At 33.1% G+C, this 24,570-nt stretch overlaps 1 protein-coding gene across 1 annotated transcript in view; it reads left to right on the forward strand.

Annotated features, from left to right (window-relative positions):
• Window positions 1–24,570, forward strand: part of LOC148953797 (uncharacterized) — an 86,305-nt gene that overhangs the window by 54,769 nt on the left and 6,966 nt on the right. Inside the window, exons 4-5 of the mRNA XM_089085647.1 lie at window positions 2,641–2,844; window positions 11,651–11,781. Of these exons, the coding sequence (XP_088941773.1) occupies window positions 2,641–2,844; window positions 11,651–11,781 (335 nt within the window). The remainder of the gene's footprint in view (window positions 1–2,640; window positions 2,845–11,650; window positions 11,782–24,570) is intronic.

Here is a 24,570-nt window from a genome sequence, read left to right on the forward strand (position 1 = left end):
GATGGACAGTAGGCTATAAAGCAAAATAAGAAAGAAAAAAAACTATCAAGCAAATGTTTGAAGCAAAAAAAAAAGCAAAATGTTTGAAGCAAAAACAGTATAAAGCAAAATAAGAAAGAAAAAAAACTATCAAGCAAATGGTCTGTATCACAACAACAATGTGTTATCAGTGTTACAAAAGGAAAAAAAAATTAACCATAATAATTTTAAAAAAGAACCAAAAATAAAATCAGAAGAGAATAAAAAGAAGAAAAGACAAATCAAACTAATATGTACAAATAGCCACTCCTTGTACATACCACTTGTATATAACAAAGATATTAGAATATACGATCAACGAGCTACTCCTTTGGCAAGTCAGAAATATTTAACTTTCGAGAAATCAATGAAAAATTAATTATTAATTAAGTTGAAAAATCCCCAAAAAAACAGAAGTTGAAACTCAAAAATTGAAAAAACATAATTATTCTATTGAGAGATAATCGAGGACATCTGTGACGGAGAGTGGGCAATCCCTTGAAAGAAACATTCATGAGGCATATGTTTTTCAATTTTTTTTTTGTGGGGGTGAGACTAAGAGGAAGTGAAACGTGATTTTTAATGACGCGTCTCAACATTATTTTCGGTAATTAACTGTCTGTTATTTATCATTATTTTTTTGAGAATCTAATGAGTCTTTTTCTTATTTGAATTCTTTTAATGGTTGGAAGAGTTAGAATACAGGAAGGTTTTTTGAATAAAGAAGTTGTATCTTTGATGAAGCTGTTGTTTCATTTTGTTGTTGTGTCGTATTAACTATTGTCATTATTCTGTCTTCTTTTTTTTGTTGTAGGATTTATATTTACAAAGATGAGTAAATCTTGACACGTGACAAGAATTCATTTTGGAACGGCAGACCGAACTAAAAAAAAAATAAAATAAAAAAAAACGACGAAAAAGAGCAGATTCAATGAAAGTTGTTGATAAAATCACAAAACGTAACAATTCTTACATTATTTTGGGCTTAAAGGCCAGTCCCTTTCATACACGCCTGAATAAATAAAAGCTGTTAAACAATTTTTTCAGAAAATAGGGGGGGACTCTAGACAAAAACCCTTCAGAAGCTGTTTCCCCTACTATTTGAATAAAAAAATGAAATTCTACTCACTTATTTTGTTTGTGGGGGGGGGGGATAGACAAACCGAGGTCTGGTGGGAAAGTTGCCCCCCCCCCTTCCTGCCCCATAGTAAATTACGCCACTGATTCAATGGGCATCTTTTGTAAAAAAAAAAAAAAATATATATATATATATATCTAGGTATGCTGCAAATAATTCTGAATGTTTTATATATATATATATATATATATATATATATATATATATATATATATATATATATATATATATATATATATATATATATATATATATATATATATATATATATATATATATATATATATATATATATATATATATATATATATATATATATATATATATATATAAATAAATATATATATATATATATATATATATATATATATATATATATATATATATATATATATATATATATATATATATATATATATATATATAAAAAAAAAAAAAAAATATATATAAATAAATATATAAAAAAAAAAAAAAAAAAAAAAAAAAAAAAAAAAAAAAAAAAAAAAAAATATATATATATAAAAAAAATATATATATATATATATATATATATATATATATATATATATATATATATATATATATATATATATATATATATATATATATATATATATGAATATTAATAGAAACCAGAAAAAAAACCGAACTCAGTTCTTTTCCCATAAAAATTTAGCAAACCTCGAATAGTGAATTCAAACACGTGCTATTTGAACATATTGATTTTTCGTTAGTTGCAATCCCCTCATTGCAAGAGCGGTGAACCCCTGTCAAAAATTAAATTTAGCTACATCCCTGTTTAAATGCGATAATCTTTAATTAAAAAGGTCCGCTCTTTTGCATAGTGTTCTCTTTGCTACTTTGTTCGTGAAACTTGATTAAATTGAAAAAGGTGGCAAAACTTTTTAGGTAGAAAAGGTGGCTGACCTTTGAAATTAATGACAAGATCCAACAAAAGAATTATAAATAAAGGATACTACTTCCTTGCCATCTTTAATGATTATTGATAGATGGCGTGTGAGCTTGAGAAAATCCTTTAAAATATTTTGAATCTTGACCTTAATCTTTTTCAGAGGGTTCATGTAACTCAACACTACGTTGAACTTGTTCAGCGCCACCTCAATTTAACTCATTTCCCGTTTAACTCAACCCCTGTTCAGCTAACCCAATTCATATCCGTTCCTGTTCAACTCGACCCTATTCAGTTCAACCCCTGCAACTGGTTGAACAGGGATTGGGTGGAATGAAGATTGAGTTGACTGAGGGTTGAGTGGAATAGAATTAAGTTACACGTATATCTTCTCAGAGCCTCCCAATGCAGTTTGAGTATTAACTCTTTCAAGGTCAAGGCACAAGGTATCAAATTAATCAGTTGTATCTTCTTGTTTGCCAATAATGATTAATACTATTCCCTTCTGGCAATTGAAAATGTAAAGTTGATCGCGTTACTCCTATCTTAAATATTTATTTATATTTCTTTTTAGTTTTGTATCTTTTCCTGAAGGACTTCCTAGTGAAACGAAATTAAGTCTTCGGGGAAGGTTAGATGTCGTTGGTAGTAAAGTGGAAGCTGATATGAGGCGTACGCCTGTGCCAACCACTGAGTGGGAAAGACATGATTCAGCAGTCCTACATAGGCATGACTCCTTACAGAGGAGTAGAGATACAGAGAAATCTCCTCCCTACAGGTGAACCCTCATACATTTCTTTGTATATTCCTTATTAATAATTTTTGTAACTCTGACTGGGCAGAAAAATCAGAAAGAAGAAAAACAAGAGACCTAAGACCAATAGAAATAAATATGAAACTTCCTGATATATCTGTAAAGATCGCCGTAAAGCATCCTCTGTACAGGAAGGTAAAAACATTGTAGACAATTAGAGAAACAGAATAAAAAAAAATGTCCAAAATAAAATCAACATGAATAAAAACGTAACGAAATAGACATTAACAAAAAGTGAGAATTGAAAGCTGAAGACTAATATGAAAAAACGAAGATTAAAAGAGTAGCTTTTTGACGCAAAAAATAGGTGGCTGCAAGAGTACCACCTGAGAACTTTTAGGAGAGTGGGTAAGTAGGTGAGGGGATTGTCCCAGGTTTTGAAGATTGCACAATCTTGTATTTTCATTTAAAAACACTTCTTGGGGGGTATTTCCATTGAAAATACCTTTTTTGGTATGTTCATTGATAATATCTAAAAATCTAGAAAATCCCTCTCCTCCTTGTTAGATTTAAAAAAGTAAATTTTACCTTCCTTTCCATTTTCGTGAATTAACGTCCCTGGGGGCAAATGCTATCAGGAGCTTTGTTTTTACCATATATTTAACTGGGGATGTTTCTCATTATTATGTTTTTAGATAACAGGCCCGTTTTTTAGCACTAATATCTTGCATCTAAGATCTTGCATCTTTCTGCAAAGATTATCGTTTTTTAACTCATCTTTGTTCTAAGATCTTACAGCTCACTGATGTTAGCAAAAAATGTGAAGACCGCCACTGTTCTGCCATATAAAACAATGATGAGAGAACTTTGATGATATACTCATCATTGTTCCCAGAACGCTGATAAGAGCAGAATGATGAAAGAAGTTTGTATAAAAAGCGACAAAAGATGTAAGATCTTAGTTCAAAGATTTCACTTTTAAGCGTTTTCTGACAAAAGATGTAAGATCTTAGCACATTGATGAGTGAAAAAACAGCCCTAATTTTGTTAGTGTCTTTTTGTTTCAAGGGGGGCCATTGCTCCTTGCCGGTGCCCATGGTTGACTGTGTTCTATTCTTTGTGTGAAAGGGTTGATTTTTTAATACTATTCTTTCAAACGTCTAGAATATTGAGTCAAAAGACTATGAAAAATAGATTATAGAGGAATCTTTTGTGTTTTACCACACGTCCCTTTTGAATAAAAAAAACTATAAGTAACCACTGACAGTTTAGTCAGAGAGAGACAGAGAAGTTGCTTAGCTTAAACTTTTTGTTCTTTTTACTGGCTTAGTTTCATGCAAAAGACCCAATCAGGGTTTTGAATGATATACATTCATCATGCACAGCACTTACATTTGATACAAATTCTGAGCTTGATATGGTTTTAAAACCAATCATGTTTTTAAAAGGCGGGACTAATTGTCTCTCCTGAATAAGGAATGATTTGATTGGCTACGAAAATAGCCACAAAATTAAACCAATGTAAATAGGGGGCACTTTTCACACAGAAGCTAAATCTCTTATTTTTTTATTAGTGTAGCATTATCAGGGAAAATTAATTTTAATCTACTAAATTTTTTGATTATTATTAAATTATTATTATTTAGAATTTAATTATTTTTTGTTAAGTTTAATTATTACAATTATATTATTATTAATATTTAATTGTTTAATTAACCAAATTATTATTTTAATTTAAAGTAGTCTTAATCCAGAATTCAGTTAAAGGCTTAGTTTATTTTTAGTACGAAGCAAAGCAAAAAGCACGAAAAAGCAAGTAGACTAATGTTCCTATTTAGGTCTTTACCAGGGCTGTGGAGTCAGAGTCGCGGAGTTGGAATCAGCGTTTTAGTCAATTTTCATTCAATGGAGTCAGAGTAAGAGAAATAATGTAATATCCTTTGGAGTCGGAGTTATGGAAACACATAAATCCTGGAATCAAGCCAAATACTCTTAAATACTACTAAAAAGTGGCAATAATAAACATAATTGTTATTGGCTGATTATAGACTATAATTAGAATACAGTATTACTTTTATGCATTTCTCTCATTAATACCAATTTCTTTCATTAATTTCTGCAGTAACTTAGCTGGAATGTTGGAGTCGGTATTCTTACTTCTTTGAAGTATAGGAGTCGGAGTAATTATGATTAAAGTTTCAGGAGTTGGAGTCAGAGTTGGTGGTGAAGTGGACCAACTCCTCACCCCTGGTTTTTACAATTAACTTTGTAATTTTGCTGTCTAGATGGCCTTGGCTGTTTCTTTTAGTGACTAAAATAAAATTCTCTCTCGTCAGTTTTCTATTTACTTTTTTTGGTTCATTTAAAATGTAACTTTTAGTACTTTACTCTATACGGAGATTATCAGTTCTATACGGGTTCAATACGGGGAATATTCTTGTTCTATACGGGGAATAAAAGCTTCTTAAGGCTCAATAAGCTGATGCAAATATGCAGATTTGCTCACAGATTTTATCCCTAATAGGTCAAATGAGTTATTGGGGGTGGGGGGACAGTCGACATGCACCATTCTTCAGTAATCTTCGGTTATGATCGTATAGATGTTATTTTATTATTACCATATAAGAAGTATGCGTTACCTTTTTTGTGAATTCAGATTAGTGCCCCCCCCCCCTGCTCCCTTTTCCTCTACAGCAATTGCAAAATTTTTCAAACACAACAGTAATGGAATATAGTTTGATTTCCATTAAAAAATATTTGCTACAATATTCATACATATTTAAAATTTTTCACCTGAATTAAAGAAAATTCCAAAAATTATGGTGGTTTGAGTAAAGCAGAGACTAATACGATTGGCAGTGCTGGATTGGAATATGGTTACCGAGCAAATTGCAAATCACTTTTGATTATCAAAACTAACATCCAGCTTAAAGAAGAAGTTTCGTATATCCAAAATATAAATTAATGCTCTTCTTGGATAGAAATATGTCCACATCAGCAAATTAAACTCTCATCTATAAATGGAACTAGCCGCTCTTAGTGCTCAATAAAGACAAATTTTATCTGCCATCTGTTTCGTTCTTATTATAGATGGGCATGTAATCGTCCTTTTTGACCAAGCAGTGTGAGAAACTTACAAATATAGAAATTCAATTTTTATCTTAAAGTCAAGTTTGTATAAATTTTTTTTTACCTAATAATTTACAAATCCTCCAGCTCTTTCACTGCTGGTGAAGCAAACTGTGTTGTAAGTATTTTTGGTAATAGATGTTGCTGGAACAGAATTGCAAGCTAAACATATTTGCTAAGTAATCACTGCATTTCTATGCAAAAGTTAGCTTATCTTTCGCCGCCTACTGAAAACTACGTATCAACGCTATCTATCTATTCCTCACAATATCCCGAATTTGTATAAGAATTTTTAAGTCTACTCTGTGCTGCTATTAGCGGTTAAGATCAGATATATACGAATTCAGTGAAAATTGACTGAAGTGACACCCAAGCAAGCTAGTGTTTACGTAAGGCACGAAAATCAAGTGATACAAACGCATATGACCTATTGGTCCAACGTCTCAAACCCCAAACAACAACAACAGTATTAGTCAGTGGGAAAAATTCTTCATATACAGATTTTTAATTTTACCTTTTACTGTTTACTCTTGACATTTATGGTTCAGGTTTTTTCCTTTTTTTCTCTTTTTTTTTTTTTTACTGAACGTACGTATCATATTTTATGAGCAAAATATGTATATTTTTAAATTAGGTTGCTTGTCAAGAAAAAATTCCGCTAATTTCGACCAAATGTGAGTGAAGTTTTTGACCTGTCTTACTTATGCAGAAAAAATATTTTAATTATTAAAATAATTTAATGACTGAAAAATTTTTGACTGAATAATTTAATGACTGAATAATAACTGAATTTAATGGCTGAATGACTGAATAATTTAATGACTGAATAATTTAATAACCGAAAAATTACTGAATAATTTAATGACTGAATGACTGAATAATTTAATGACTGAATGATGACTGAATGACTGAATAATTTAATGACTGAATGACTGAATAATTTAATGACTGAAAACCAAGGTAATTGTATTCTTGAAACGTTGAACTAGCCTTCTAAGGTTGATTTACCTGGATGCTCAAATAGTGTTCGACTACATAGTCTAAATAAAGAAAAATACACATGCCCAAATTCAACTGTGCATTATTTTAAGCTATGTCATTCAGAGATATAATCAATTTATTGTTTTTAGTTTCTTCTAAGTTAAATTTGCAGATGAAACTAAACATGTTTATTCAACAGGCTATAGAAAAATTGAATAACATTGGGAATACTGATCTACTAAATGAAGTCTTCATCTTTAATTGCAATTCTTTGTCCATCCGCCTAATTTTAGTCTAAATCTTTATTCTTTATATTTTTACTATGCATATCCAACACTTAACAAAAAGGAATGTGCTTTGTATATTTGATGTATTAAAATAAGCACCAATTGTGCATATCCGTACAATTGTATGTATACTCAATTATGGGCCCTTAAAAGTTTGTGCATTTTTGTTTTTCAATTGTCTGATTTTTTTTTCTTGCAATAAGAAAGCGCCAGTATTGCTAGCTTCTGGAAGGAAATATTTATTTCTGTAAGTAAATATAAAACATTATGTTTTCAGTAAAAACACTAGTTTCAGGTGATGCCAATACTCTCTTGCACATTAAACGATCTAAAAAAAAAAAAAATGCCCGATGAAATTCTAATAATATTGACCAAATTGTTCGTGGTAATGACAGAGTTTTAGCTACGGGAAGAGGGTGATGGGGTACACTTGTCCCCGAGTGCAGCATCTGTTTTGGTGCCATTTAGATATATTACATTAAAAATAGGCCCACTTAATTTGATTACCTGGAGGGGGTGCAAAGACTTGCATTGCGCTGAGATGCGGAAAAACGTTTCTACATATCAGAGCAATGAGCGGTAATTGAAGATTAATGCAATAATCTGTTTTTATGCTGATTCCTAATATGTGCAATTGATTTGAGTTTAAAGTTATTAGAATAATTACTTTAAAGTTATTAGCATAGAAAAATTTGCTTAGTCTTAGAAAGGTGGAAACACCTCTAAAAATGGGTGCAATGCTGATGAAATAACCAAACTTGACATGTGATGACAACCCTTCAACGCATGCCTTGTCTCTTAGTGTGTAAACACGTATAGTTTTAATTATGCATAAATATATTGTAAATAGTAGAATTTTAAATAAATTGTAATTAAATACACTATAATCATAAGTAAAATAAATTACAGACAAGCTTTCTTGTTAAAAAGTGGGCTTTATCTCATTTGTTTTTATAGAAATTGTGTGTCTACTCTTAGAAGTAGTCCCCGAAGCCGCGCCACGCCGACATGACGGCGGCGAATGTGTGATTTAGTATCGGCGGCGGCCAAATTTTTTGGCGGCGCGCCTCTGATTTCTGACCGGCGGCGCGCCACGGCGCGCTGATTTTTCTGATTAAAAATTAATAAAAATTCCACTTCGCCAAGCACGTTCAACCTCAACTTGATTTTAGTAAGGATTTTTAAATGGTTGGCTAAAAACAAACAAGAAAAATATGACAAAACTGGAATTTGTTGGGCCGTGCGGAAAGTTTTTATATTCACCGTCGATCAGACCAAGTAGAATCCTCATTTTCAGCCACTAGACCCTGGGGAAACCTATGTTGTGTTTATGTTTAACATCGCAGTGTTCCTATAAAACCCCGTGTTTAGTCATTTCCTTCTATTTAATGATTTCGGCTAATGTGTTTATAACTTTCGAATTTTGAGGTTCAAACATCTCCTGTTCATCAAATACATACGAAAAGAAAGTGAAAAAACAAAACAAATATCAACATCGAAAAAACATTGTATACAAGTCAGATACCATGGCTTAACAACACCAACAAATTTATATCAGCGGTTACATCACTTCAGTTACAACTGATGTAACAAAAGTGAGTTTGTTCACTCTGCCTGGAGCCATTAAGCATGATAAATACATGAAACCCAAAACGAACAGAAATTACAATAAATAACCGAGTCAAACTCAAAACGAGCAGAAATTAACATAAGCTGGGCTCAAAACCCCTATGCCTTCCCAAGGCTAGAGCATAATTTGCACTTTACTGAAAAAAATGTAAATGTTTTTACTTTTATAACTTTAATAAATCAAATAATATTAACATTTTGATTACTAAATATCAGTATATGTATATTAAACTGACAATGCACATTCATTTGTATATTTTTCAGTAAAGAGCAAGTTATGTTCTGGCCTTGGGAAGGCATAGGGGTTATGAGCCCAACTTAAGTTAATTTTTGCTCGTTTTGAGTTTGACTCGGTTATTTATTGTAATTTCTGTTCGTTTTGGGTTTCATTTATTTATCGATGCCGATATGTGGTAGTTTCACGCTTGGTAGATTATTTGGTTTTATTTTTGCTGATTTTTATTCAATGGAGTTCTTTACTTTTCTTTGAAAAACTTATTTTGTGGAAACAGTTTTTTTAATTAATTTCTGTTCGTTTTATATTGACATAGTCTTAAAGATTTAGAGTATTATTTTCCTTTCCCTGAAAAGACTAAGTCTTTTCAGGGAAAATGAAAATAATACTTTAAATCTTTTCGTTTTATTAAGAATTTATAGTTTTGCCTGCTATTTGTATGCTGGAAAAAAAATTTCAGTAATTTTTAACAACACATACCCTTTTAAAAATCTGAATACAAATAGTAGTGTTTAATTTATTTTCATACCTCATCTAGTTGACCTGAAATGGAAAACTTGATACCATTCGCAAAAAAATCTGTTTACTTTCTTTGATAGCATGGACGCACTTACGCTATTTTGACTTGATTAAACTTTAAGAGCAGATGTAGCTACGAAAGTTTGAACATAATACCCTCAGTATTTCTTGGGATACTGCTGAGATGCCTTATTTGGAATTAGCATTAACACTGTGCTTTTTGATTCAATCTTAAGGCAACATTAACTTTTTGAACATAAAGGCAAATGGGAGGGTGGGCGGGGGAGGGGGATTAGTTTCCCTCTGATCATTATCGACTATTAAAAAGGACATCAGCCCTTTCTATTTTCAATCGAATGAGCCCTTTTCGAAGTTCCTACGACAACTATTTCGATACGAAGTGCCCTGGTCTAAACAACAACAACAAAAATGATACATTATACCCACATCTATCTTTACTATAAAAATGTCATGCCTTCCAATAACTTTCGATTGTTAAAAAGGGCACTAGGCCTTTCGATTTCCAATCGAACGATCCCTTTTTGGGTTTCTACAACAACGCTTTCTATTAACACCTTATATGCCCCTAGGGCATAAATTACAACGCTTACCCTAAGGGCTGTGAGGGTGGTTGTCATCCACTAAGACCTAATTTCCAGAGCTTTCAACTACGTTAAACAAAATGGCTGTCTCAAAATTTCGATTGGATGTGTTTCGGGAAATGGTGGGCGTGGAAGGGGTGTTAGTTGCCTTCCAATCACTTTCGACTATTAAAAAGGGCACAAGCCACTCCAATTTCTAATTGAATGAGCTTTTTTCGAAGTTTCTACGACAAATTCTTCGATACGAAGTGCCCTGGTCTAAGGAAAAAAAAAAAATACATTGTAGCAACATTGTTCTTACATACCCCCCGCACATAACTTTAAACAATTTCACTAAGGATTATGGGGGAGTAGCCTCCTCAAAAATATATTTTCTCTGTGGAAATCAAGTACTCTGAGCAAAATAGTTCTCATAAAATTTTGATTGAATGTGTGTGAGAAAATGGTGGTCGTGGAAGGGGTGTTAGCTGGCTTAATATTACTTCCGACCATTAAAAAGGGCACTAGCTATTCCAATTTCCAATCGAATGAGCCCTTTTCGAAGTTTCTACGACATCTCCTTCGACACGAATTGCCCTGGTATGAAAAAAAAACAACATTGTGCCAACATTGTTCTTTGCTTAGGCATCGCGATTGCGCTGCCTATGATAACATCCTGAACCGCCTAATGCTCTTTTACCTACCTCTTTTCATCCAAAAATCAGAAAGAAAAATGAACAGAATTTTAAAGTAGAAGGTAGAATTTTTGTTTCAAGAAAAATTTCTTCTTCTCCTTCCTACGAACCGATATACATGGCGACCCCAAGAGAACAGTATTTATTTTTAAGAAACAGATTAGCCGGGATGACGGTTGAAGCTCGGAGGTCTATATCGATAAGCAAAAAAGAAAAAAAACGGTGGCGTATTAGTGACGCCGCCGCCGATAGACTCAGCGGCAGCGTCAGCGTCAGCGCGCTGATGCAAGCTCGGCGGCGCACCACGGTTTTTTTTTCGGGGGCGCGCCACCAACTTTTCGGCGCGGCTTCGGGGTCTACTTAGAAGGATGGTCACAGTTGTCAACATGATATTAGGTTATTTGTGAGAACTTTTTTATGTTAAAAAAACATTAGGAACGTGTCTTAGTTTCTAAGCGCTCACCGACAAGGGCTCGTGTATATCATATTTTAGCACTTTCTTGCGCAGTATATAATTCATTCAAATGAGAAACAGACAGAAAACAAATAAAAAATATAATGAATGTTTAACATTAAGGTGAATATAAGGAGGCAACTCACACATAAATTTTGAACTGGCAATTTTTGTACATTAAAAAAATGGTACATTTTGAAAATGTACTCTGTTGTCTTTCAATCACAAGTCAAGTATTAGCAGAAACAGTATGGGCTGAGAGGAGGGGAGTATATCTAAAAATGTATATACTGTTTTTTAAATTTAATTTTTCGTTCTAGGCCAGCCTCTCAGGGTCCTGCGCCTCCGTATCCTGGTGGAAATTCTATAGGTCACCCTCAACAACCAGCTTATGGTCTTCCACCTCCACCCTACAACCCAACTACTTTATTGGGACCTTTTGCTCGTCTAGGTAAGTTTCAATTATTTATGAGTAACATTTCATATGCGTATTTACGACAACTTTTCTAAAGGCTGTTAAATTTTCAAACTGTTTGAAAACCTGTTTTCAAACAGGTATTGTAACCTGTTTCCATTGTAACCTGTAACCTGTTTTGGGTTGTAACCTGTATTGTTACAGGTTTTGTAACCTGTTTCCATTGGTGATCATTAAAAGGGGCTATTGCAAGTCAAGTAGCAGAGGAGGTGCCGAACTAGACCATTTAAAACTGTTTAGTGTCATGAAACACATCCTAGGGACCTAGACACATCACGGAGAAATTGAGGCCTAAATGTCCCTTTTCCGTGTTTTTGTCATCCCCTAGGAAAAAATGCGCTGACCAGCCCCTTATTAATCAAAGGGGGCTCCTGTAAACCAAGTAGTGGAGGATTTACCTCTAGATGCCCTGAGTAAGTACCACTCCTGTCTACCATCATCAATAAGTACAAAATTTATAGAATACAAATTCATATTTGGCACCATATATTGGCAAGAAAATTAATTTTCCAGTAAAGAAAGTCCCCTTTTTAAAGATTTCAAAACATGATTTAAAATTGAAAATTATGTCACCAGTGATAATCATGATGAGGGGGGGGTTACGAATCAGTTCTAGTAGTAGTGCTGGTCTTGAAAAATCTGATCATATTCTGGTTCTGCGCCATTATCTGGACTGATTTAAGTGCAACTGGAGAGGTATAATTTCTGATTTTTTTTTTTCTAATTTTTCTTTTCTTTATTTCTAAAAGGCGGATCTAGAGCAAAATCTTGGGGGGGGGGCGGGCAATGTGACAAGGGTGCCAATAATTGACAAAATTGACAAGTTTATTTTAAAAAGAGAAAAAGAAAAACGTAATGAGGGCACCAGAAAATTTTGGTGGGAGCCCTTGACCTCCCTCTCTCTAGATCTACCTCTCTCCGTGTTATCCTGGCCTTCGCAAATGGTAACTTAACTCTTATTCTTCATTTATACCAGAGGCGTGAACTACCTTTTTAAAACTATAAGACTTTTAAATGGTATCTTTGTTTAATGATAATTAATGTTCTCGTCAGTGTTCGAACATTAAAAAAGAAAGATTGAAATTATTGATTAAATTGAGTAAAAACGTGGACCTGTCCAAATTGATTTGCTAACGGCACTGGCCATCTGAACTTTCCTTTGGATAGTAAGGCTACAGTGCCATCTTATGGACAACAAAAAATTGTGAAAGATGGCGCGTTTGTGCTTTGCACGCTGTCTTCATAATTCTGTTCTAGTATACCAGGGCAGATCTTGAGAAGGTGCTTTAAGGGGCGAATATCTTCCGAAGTCGAAGAGGATGTTAATGAAAAATATCTCTTAAGAATTTCCAAGAGCGCCAATCAAATTAATTCTTATTCAAAATTGTTACCATTTATTTGAAAGAGGTAAATATATTTCCTTGATTAAATCTTTCAGTCTGTAACATTATTTTTCATCTCAAGAGATTCTGTGGAAAATAAAAATTATTTGAATGGTCTCTTTTTTTCCTTTTTTTCTATGATCTGTAGAATTGTTGACGGGATAAATCCATCTTCTAAATCTTCATCACAACACCTGCACAAAGTGCAGAGGGGATTACTTCATCTCAGATTGGTTTAAAGCCCCTCACTCCTCACGCACACACACGCACAGAAAAATATGGAAAATAATGGCCTAAATATGTACCCCCCTCCCCCGCCAAGAAAACCGTCTGATCCACAACTCTCTGATCCTTAAACCCTCTCTCCCCCCTATGTTTATTTCGGCTTCGAAATAAACTACTATAAATAAATCATTTTTAAGTGGTGGGTTTCTGTGGTGTGAACATAATTTTAGTAACAATTTTTACCACCAGACGTGTTTCTGCTTGCTAATAAAAAATGGTGAGTAAATCTATTTAACTAAACGAAATGTTGTTGGGGACAGTTTTGATTTATTTTATCCGCCATGTTCGAAACATACGCACAACTTTTTCATTAATGGGAGAGGGGATTAATAAAAGGAACAAATTTGGTTTGATAAATTGAATAAAACGTGCCCATAAATTTAGGAAAGTTTAAAATTCCGCAGTGGTCTGGCCAAGACACCCCCCTCCCCTACCCACGTACGTGCCTGATATAGCTTATATCAATGTATTTATGGATTAATTGCATAGTTTTTTCGTTTTTTTTTTACAGTTTTGTATTTTGCTTCATACTTGTTATCAAGTTCTGAATGCTGTTTTAAATTTTTTCCTATTTCATTTAATAGTTTCGTTCCTAATTTCGGGGCTAATCAAGTTTTGTCACGAATTTTTGGTAACTTTCGTTTCTGCGAATTTTGCAGTTTTTATTATAATATAAAAGTTTAAAGTTTTAAATGCCATTTAGCTTCATTTTTTCTCATTGAAGAGTTCCATTCCTAAGTTTCGTGATTAATCACATGTTTCCAATAATTTTTAGTAACTTTTATTTTGTTAGTCAACATCTCTAGCCCTGTCAATGGCTAATCAATCTGCTTAGATCCTACCTCTCCTATCTTACATCATTCTTCTCAGATTTCTTTTTGTGTTTAATTAAACACAAGAAACGTTTTGTGTGCAAGATCTGGAAACTTACTGATCCCAATCAGAATCAGAAGTACTCAAACTTAAACTTCCCTGCCCAACAGGACATCGAACACAGAACTTTGATGATATTCTCATCAAAGCTGTTAGACTACTGATCAGAACAGAATGAACTCAAATTTTCAGAAGAAAAACACAAAAAATATGAGCAGTAAAATCAGTCCTAAGTTTTATATATATATATATATATATATATATATATATATATATATATATATATATATATATATATATAATATAAATATATATATATATATATATATATATATATATATATATATATATATATATACAATAGAACGCAACAATCTTTAATGCACAATCGTTTTCTGTAATGCACATTAATACACAAAAATCACATTAATACATTTATTACAGAACAGTATTTTTTTTTATACAATAAAACGCAACAATCTTTAATGTACAATCGTTTTCTATAATGCACATTAATACACAAAAATCACATTAATACATTTATTACAGAACAGTATTTTTTTTTATACAATAGAACGCAACAATCTTTAATGCACAATCGTTTTCTGTAATGCACATTAATACACAAAAATCACATTAATACATTTATTACAGAACAGTATTTTTTTTATACAATAGAACGCAACAATCTTTAATTCACAATAGTTTTCTGTAATGCACATTAATACACAAAAATCACATTAATACATTTATTACAGAACAGTATTTTTTTTATACAATAGAACGCAACAATCTTTAATGCACAATCGTTTTCTGTAATGCACATTAATACACAAAAATCACATTAATACATTTATTGCAAAACAGTATTTTTTTATACAATAGAACTCAACAATCTTTAATGCACAATCGTTTTCTGTAATGCACATTAATACACAAAAATCACATCAATACATTTATTACAAAACAGTATTTTTTTATACAATAGAACTCAACAATCTTTAATGCACAATCGTTTTCTGTAATGCACATTAATACACAAAAATCACATTAATACATTTATTGCAGAACAGTATTTTTTTTATACAATAGAACGCAACAATCTTTAATGCACAATCGTTTTCTGTAATGCACATTAATACACAAAAATCACATTAATACATTTATTACATAACAGTATTTTTTTTATACAATAGAACTCAACAATCTTTAATGCACAATCGTTTTCTGTAATGCACATTAATACACAAAAATCACATTAATACATTTATTGCAGAACAGTATTTTTTTTATACAATAGAACTCAACAATCTTTAATGCACAATCGTTTTATGTAATGAACATTAATACACAAAAATCACATCAATACATTTATTGCAGAAAAGTATTTTTTTATACAATAGAACTCAACAATCTTTAATGCACAATCGTTTTCTGTAATGCAAATTAATACACAAAAATCACATCAATACATTTATTGCAAAACAGTATTTTTTTATACAATAGAAATCAACAATCTTTAATGCACAATCGTTTTCTGTAATGAACATTAATACACAAAAATCACATTAATACATTTATTACAGAACAGTATTTTTTTTATACAATAGAACGCAACAATCTTTAATGCACAATCGTTTTCTGTAATGCACATTAATACACAAAAATCACATCAATACATTTATTACAAAACAGTATTTTTTTATACAATAGAACTCAACAATCTTTAATGCACAATCGTTTTCTGTAATGCACATTAATACACAAAAATCACATTAATACATTTATTACAGAACAGCATTTTTTATACAATAGAACGCAACAATCTTTAATGCACAACCGTTTTCTGTAATGCACATTAATACACAAAAAACACATTAATACATTTATTACAGAACAGTATTTTTTTTATACAATAGAACGCAACAATCTTTAATGCACAATCGTTTTCTGTAATACACATAATACACAAAAACGCAGCAGTCTTTAATACACTATATTTGAACAATCTTGAACACAACGTGTCCTGAAAAGAAAGGAATGAATTTATTTACTCAACTCATATAGAGAACACTGTATTGTAAAAAAATAACAAGCCTACAATTCAGAGATGGACTCGATAATATATTTTCAGCTATTCTCGCAATGTGTCTCTCCTGTTTCAACCCGTCTACCTTTGAATTGAATCAACTGTGACGAAACAAAAACTGGAAAAAAAAATTACGGGTGACAGAAATGCATTGAAAATATATAATTTGGGCTATATATTTGCACATTAGGGGGTGGGGGTTGCATCCAAAATGTTTTAGCTACAATTATTCTGCGTATTATAAGTAAGAAATGTTTCATTAGGATTAATCTAACTTCACTTCTTGTTTGGTGTGGCTTTAAGACTTAAGTACCGGATTTACATATAAAAACGTAATTGTTTTCACAAACATGAAAGTAAATAAAACGATTTTTATTAATTAGGTACGACTTTTTTTCTTTCAGAATGCGTTGTATGTAATAAGCATGGGGGCGGAGAGGGAGTATACAAGAGGGAGGAATATACTAAGGAAGCGGAGAGGGAGTATACAAGAGGGAGGGATATACTAAAGAAGCGGAGAGGGAGTATACAAGAGGGAGGGATATGCTAAAGAAGTGGAGAGGGAGTATACAAGAGGGAGGGATATACTAAAGAAGCGGAGAGGGAGTATACAAGAGGGAGGGATGTGCTAAAGAAGCGGATAAGAAGTATACAAGAGGGAAGGATATATTAAAGAAGCGAAGAGGAAGTATACCAGAGGGAGGGATATACTGAAGAAGCGGAGAGGGATACAAGAGGAAGAATTATAAACTTTTGGTTTAAGATGTTCGACCATGGAGACTGCATTATCACCCTCGTTATGCTTCCCAGCCTTTCCACTCAAGAAATGGCACCAAAAGGTGTCATATGGCAGTAAGAGGAGGTAGCTTGGTACTAGTGCATTAGATGGTCACTTTTATATACTATGCATGGAAACCAGTCATGCAATGACAGACGAAACCCGCCAGAGACCGGTTATTTTCAAAGAGACCGCTATTAAGAAATGGAATGTAGATTGGTTTTCATTACGTTTACGATATTTAAACTGTTTTTTTTGGGGGTTTAGGGGGGGGGGGGAGGTACCTAGGTTAGGTTAGGTTACGTATTTAATATATGCTATGCTTTACCTCCCCCCTCTAATGTGCATATATATAGCCCACATTTGTTTATAAACTATTATATATTCATCCTATTTTATTTTATTTCATTAACATTAACCAAACTTGCCTTTTCAGAAAGGCCCATATAATGCACCAGTACCGGTAGCTTTTATTAAGCCGAAAACCATCTCTTTGCGATCTTGTGGTTGCCTGCTAACAATAGTAGAAAAAATTCAAACATAACAAAATATGTAATGCTAACAATTGTTTTTTTTAACTACGGTTAATTACCCCGATCTGCTTGACAGTCTTTTTAATAGCCTGCTTCGTCTAAATCTAGAAAAAATACCCCAAGTCATGCACTTACAAACTCCACCTAGCCATGATCAAGGCTTTCAACCTTCGGAGGTCACTAATTTAGTTGAGAGTAACAGTATACTGTAAAAAAAACTTATACTACTTTGCTGTGGTTTGTCAAGATAGGGGGGCTCAGAACTTCCTGTCTAGGGTTTGAAACCATGAAAGATTGATTTGCTATCTTAGAAACTCGAATCTCTGGCATTTTTACCCTCTTTGGGCAAAAATTGAATGTTTTGTGGCACGAAATGAAAAAAAAAACGCCATTCCTGTGATCTGAGACACAAAACCTCCTATTTTAGACCAAGGAAAATCGATTGACTACCTTAGAATTTCCATTCGCTTGGATTTGACGTTTGGTGGCAAAAAATGTCAGAAAATACCACTTTGATGTGGCACGATCTCTTTTTTTTTACTTAAAAAGTGGACTAGATATAGCGATTTCCTTTCAAAGAGCTATCTCTCGTGATTCTAAGATAAATGGTTCGACACGATCTCCCTTGGAAACAGTACTTCCCATACAAAAAATGATTTCCTTGTTGTTCAAGGTGGCCTGCTGTAATTCTCCTGATACAGGGTTTTAGGCTTTTTTTTTCGCAATGAGCCCTCATTATTAAGATTAGTCGAAATAAGTTACTATTCCCGATTCAGCTACAAATAAAATTCTTTTTCTTACTAAGAAGTTTTTTTCAAGCGCGTTTTTAGGTCTTTGGTTACTATGAGCCGTGGTTTGCTCTTTACTAGGAAGCAGCTATCGCTGCAACCATGATAAATGTTAGGTATCAAGTTTTCACACCGTTCCCCCGCGACTCCTAAGACTATCCTTCTTCTGTCATTAAATTCGCCCTTTTTTATAGATTTTTTAAGTCCCCCCCCCCCGCTAAAGTCACTTCCAACGCGCAACTGGGAAGATTACCAGGGACATAAATAATTTTTAGATGTGAAATTTAATGAGGTCAATGACTTTATTAAACAGGTGCGATAAAAAAAAACCCTGTATACTGTGGTTTTTGTTCTTCGAGCCTTCTAAAACCACCTTGAGTATGAGCTGTATGTTCTAGCTCAGGGTCAAGGGGAGGCTTTGCATTCTTGTGGGCAAACTTGGAGAAGCCATTGCCAAAAGAAGGTACTTAGGGACTTCACCTGGGACTTATCGAGGCCAACGATCTTTTTAGAGTCGTAGCCAAATTCCAGATAAAACGCAAATTGTTTAATGTGGACATGAGTTTTCCTGTCCACTGACCCTAAAAAAATACCCTGTTAAATTACTTTGCGAAGGTAGAGTCACGTGGTCCCTCCTCGGAAATTAAGTATAGTATAGTTTAAGTGTATAGTTTAAGTATAGTTTAAGTATAGTATAGTATAGTATAGTATAGTTTCAAATAAAAGTTAGACGAGACCAATGATCGTTCTGATCATTGGCAGGTAAACTCGCTAAAAACGAAAAAAGTAGCCACCATTGGTACGTTTAATTTCCATTTCTTTTTTTAAGACAGTGTTCGAGGGGATTATTGGAACCCCATTCAGAACAAAGTTTCTTCAGCAATTAATTCTATTGTTATTCCTGTAATTGAAGTAACAAGTTTAAGTAATCAAATTTAAAATTTAAGTAAGTAAAATAAATTAAATAATTAAATAAGACAGATTTTGAATGAAAATAAATAGATAGAAAGCCGTGCAAAGGCTGAACCGCTGAACTAAAGTATCAATTTTGGTGATGAAAGAATTAGTATGGCCTTTATGCAGGTATTCGCGCAAACACACCCGCAAATGAGAAAGTCCGAGAGAAAGAGAGAGAAACCGCTTTCCCGAAAGCCTCTTAGAACGCATGCTGATCTAGCCAGTTGGTGATTGAAATTATTTTGTTTACTGATAACCTTTAAACACATTCGGACTGAAATTCTTGTTGTTTAAAGTAAATGCAACAAAATGAGCCTTTTTAGTTGGAATTGTTCTGATTACTAAGTTATTCGTTTATAAATTGCTCTTGTGTTAAATAAAATATTGTTGAAACAAATGAGATACAATTCAGACTTGAGCATAAATAAATAGCAGGGGAAGGCTCGGGAGGGGGCAACTTTCCTCGCTGCATTGAATGATTTCTGTTCGTTTTAAGAGTTCGCGTCGGTCTTCGCTTCAGGTTCTTGTTTGGAATTATAATTTTTTTTTCCAATAGTCAAAAATTATTATCAACTAAATCCGTATAATAGATACTATTTCTGAATCAGCGTTTATAGGAAAATGTCTCTCAAAAGTTATAGAAAATCCCTGAAGATCTAGCGGGCAATTGCCCCACAGAGGGGGCACTTGCCGTAGGTGCCAAAATTTTAGGGGCGCAAAATTTCAAATAAACAATTTATGGTTATAATTGGTTTGTAATTTTATAAATTTTACTTTTATTAAAATAAAGTAGAGGGCGAAGTTAATAAATAGGAATGACTAATAAATAATTTATTAAAAAATAAATTAACAATGATAATTAAGCAATAATATTAAATTATTGCGAATACATATCTTGACATGAAAATCTTGAAATATATCATGACATGTTGGACATCAGCATAAAAAGAATATACGTTTGGTACATATATTGTTTATCGAACTTTGGTGTTTTAGAATTTTAATTGCTATCAAACCGTATTACTTATAAACCGAAACTTCAAAAACAAAAACAGGAATTTGGTAACAATATATGCAACAATATATAACAATATAACAATATATGCATGTACATCAGTAGGATTTGCTATTTGTATTAATCCCAAACACGTAAAATTGAATAAGTTTGAATACACACACCAAACGCTATTAGCGTACAAAAAATATGCGTAATTTCAAAAAGGGGAAAATATCCCACAAAAAGGAAGCGACCTTTATAAGTATTATGTGATCAAAATTAATATTTCTAAAAACTCATTTGGGGAGACTTCAAGTCTCTATCTAGAAAAAGACTAAATGTTGCGTTGTCTTCCGGGAAGAATGGTTACGGATGCGTCACCAGAAGTGATCGTGTCGAACCAGTCTAGTATCAGATACCCTGTGAGTCTTCTTCAATGAACAAAAAAGATTATACCTCTTCAAAGTGATATTTTCTACCATTTTATGCCCCCCCCCCCCCGCCCTCTAAAAAAAACCATTGAGGTCTGAATAGGGCTAACACACTATCGAGCTCAAATATTAGCAGCCAATCGCTTCAACGCTATCAAAAAAGCTATTTTTATAACCTCTCAGTCTCCGACCACATTTTACCGCTCGATGTCACTGGAAAATGAAGTGTATAGCCCATTTGTACTGTAATCCTAACGGCTAAACAGCATTGTATAGTTATGTACCAGCTATAAGCTATATCTTTGGAGAAGGTGCTTGAAGCCTCAAAATCACTTTTTAGGTTCACATTTTCACTTTTCAAGGGAGGCGCTCCAGGTGTTGGTGGGGGGGGGGAATATAGTCTGAACATCTCTTCATTTGAAAAAATACAGTTGGACAGACGTCTTTTAGGAGGGTATCAGGGGTAGATCTATGATATTGGGAAAGCCCGCTAGAATTTTGATAATTTTTCTTTTTTTGTATTTTGCTCAACAAATTTTTACGCTAGAATTTCGATTTAATTTTTTTATTTGTTTGTTTTTCTGGAAAAATTGATACTCTTAAAATTAGATAATTTTTTCACTCTACAGGATCGAATAAATGTAAATATAAACTGCAATCAAGCCAGGCCCGCCCCCCTCTCTCCTGGGTCTTTTTCAAAAGGGGACATCATTCCAGGAAAATTAAAATGCGAAAATCGGGCGAAGTTGGAAATTCTTCCCCTTACGTACATGGAGTTCCGTTTGTGGTAAAGGATATATTTCATGTCTTGTGTAATAAAATGTCCTAACCTTACTCAATGTTCCTCTTAGTATTTAAACCCTTCTAACCTCTCAGCAGTACAGTTTGTAACCTTAATCTTGTTCAACCAAGGTCAGTGTATTACCTATCTGCTTGTAGATGGGTAGGTACAGGATTGACAGTTGTAAACATACCTGGAAAAAGTTTTGAGAGGAGGGTGCGACTTGAGAGTTTTTCATGATTAGAAGTTGCAGTATTGAAAGCAACGGCGCGCGACAATTTATCACTTTTTGCCCAGGCTCTTTTATTGAAGTAGAGATTTTCTAGAAATGTTCTAGGAAGTCCTAGATGTTCTGGAAAAAAAGATTTACAAGGTAAAAAAAAGAAGAAGCAAACTAGGTAGAATTTATGGTGTTGCAGAATTCATTATGGTATATGGTGTTCAAGTATAATTTATGGTGTTTATGGTGTTGTCTGGCGCAGTGGTTCCCAACCGATTTTTGGTCATGCCCCATCTGGGAATTCCTAAAATCTTTATGTCTTGATCTTTAAATTTTTGTTATTTCAAATTTAGCATGTATTCATCTGAAGGAAGCTTAAAAGGCCGTTAACTTGGTATTTTTGGGGGGTCGTCCTCCAGGTACATTTTATGTTAATGAAAAATATTGTCTGTATAAAACATGTTTTATACAATGCATGTCGTCATTGCAATACTACTATGTATCTTTTCTGGTCTTTGAATGCATAGGAATGTGCCCTCATTCATATGAAAAGCGTTTTTTTTTTTTTCTCAAAATTTAGGGTCTAAAGTATAATCAGCCGAAGGGTGCACTTCCTGCCCATGACCCACAAAAATAATGCCATGCCATACCGGTGGGGTCTTCACCCCACATTGGGAATGACGGGTCTAAGGGTATTATTATGGACCTGAAAGCCGTGTTGAGGGGTGGGTGGAGGTTGTATTTGATGCAGTACTCTGGGTGGTTCTGTCAGTTAAGTAGCTAGAATGATTTATGTTAGGAACATTTATTTTGCAATGAAGAGGAACTGTCACCCCGCAGCACTCATATTGCTGGATTAGTGTTAGAGACTCCTCAAAATGAAGCGAGGTTTTGAGGTAAAGACCTCCCCTCCATATTTATCTGAAAGACTCATCACCCGAAGCTATAACATTTGGGTAAAAAATACGTTTTTTTGAGGCTTTAGAAACTCCTGCCCCCCACTTCCCTAATAGCTGGTGCGCAACAAAACACTAAATCATTAATGAACCGTCAAATGAAATTTTAAAATCAACGTCTGTAATAACTATTAATTTCATTTATTGTCTCTTCTAAACAGATCGGGGTAACGAACTATAGGTAAGTAGCGACTTGGCCCAATAGTAACCGAAACTATAAAAAAAGGAATTTTATTTCATATTGTTTATTATTTTTATTGTTACCCATCAGAAGCTACGAGCTTGAGAACATTTGCCTGATTTTCGAAAAAGTAGGGACACGCCCCAAAATATCAAGTAATCTTAACAAAAATCAGCATATTTGGCAACCCTATTGCAGAGGTTATAAGCTCCTATCTATAACAAAATGGAATTTTGTTATAGATAGGAGTGTGATCCAGTGTGATTTGAAAAATTATTAGAATTTAAATAAATAATTAAATTTTTTTTCAAATGAAAGTCAGGAGTAACATTAATACTTAAAACAAGTAGAAATTATTCCCTATTCATTATCTCGCTCTCTCCGCTAAAGTTTGACTTTTTGTCACAATTCTTTAAAAACGAGTCCTGAAACACAAGGGCCGTTTAATTTGAACAAGATTTATTTTTAAATAACTTTAGGACTTCAGCGTAAAGAGCGAGGGATTGAGGAGGGATATATATATATACGGAATATTTCTGTTCACTTCAAGTTGCTCATATATATATATATATATATATATATATATATATATATATATATATATATATATATATATATATATATATATATATATATATATATATATATATATATATATACGTATATATATATATATATATATTTTGTTGCCTTCGTTGTTTCGGCCTTTGTTGCCTTTGGTCGCTCTTTACTAATAGTTGATTATTGCGAACTGTTAGATTCCTGAAATTCAGGTATACAGCAGCTTGATTGTGATTTGAATAGGTCGTAAAACAGCTTTCACCTTATTTTATACCAAGTCAAATTTATATTACCTGTTTTGTGACGCGACGGATTTGACATAACTTTTACCGTTTACTATTGATTTGAAACCTGTTCAGGTCTTATTAGGTTAACCTTAGATTTGTTGCTCCATGTGCGAAAATCTAGATCATAAAAGTGAAAACAGGGATTTAAGTCATTTAGATGCTAAATGCATCCGTTAGGTGTAAGAGTGTAACATTTACAGATGACCTCGGCTGTGATTTGAACCTAAGAATATGAAAACGACTCTAGTAAAATGTAAACATATTTAAGGCCCGTTCATCATCCCCTCCCCCACCAGAGCGCCAGAGATTATATCGACTTTTGCATAATTAATTGTTAAAAAACCAAGTTTTTCCGATGGAAGTAAAGTTGGAATTGAAACCGAGCAAAGCGTCTTGTTTTTTAGCCATCGAAACATATATCTATGCAACTCGTCCAAATAAAGTGGCTGGTGATATAAAAAACCTATTATTTAGTTTGGCATTTTCTGTTGCTATGGGCCATGGAGCGCTCTTTACTAGATTGCAGCTGTTGCTGCAACCATCGTATTGTTGTATTTGTATGGAAAACGACCTTGCTTTATCTAGTAGAAAAATATTTGTAAAAATTCTTAGCGATACTAAATTAACAGTTTGTTTATTTAAATTAGATCCTTCTCAAAACCAAAA

The sequence above is a fragment of the Artemia sp. Qi Xiang Cuo genome, chromosome 3 (assembly GCF_049724085.1).
Source record: "Artemia sp. Qi Xiang Cuo chromosome 3, ASM4972408v1, whole genome shotgun sequence".
Taxonomy (NCBI): Eukaryota; Metazoa; Arthropoda; class Branchiopoda; order Anostraca; family Artemiidae; genus Artemia; species Artemia sp. Qi Xiang Cuo.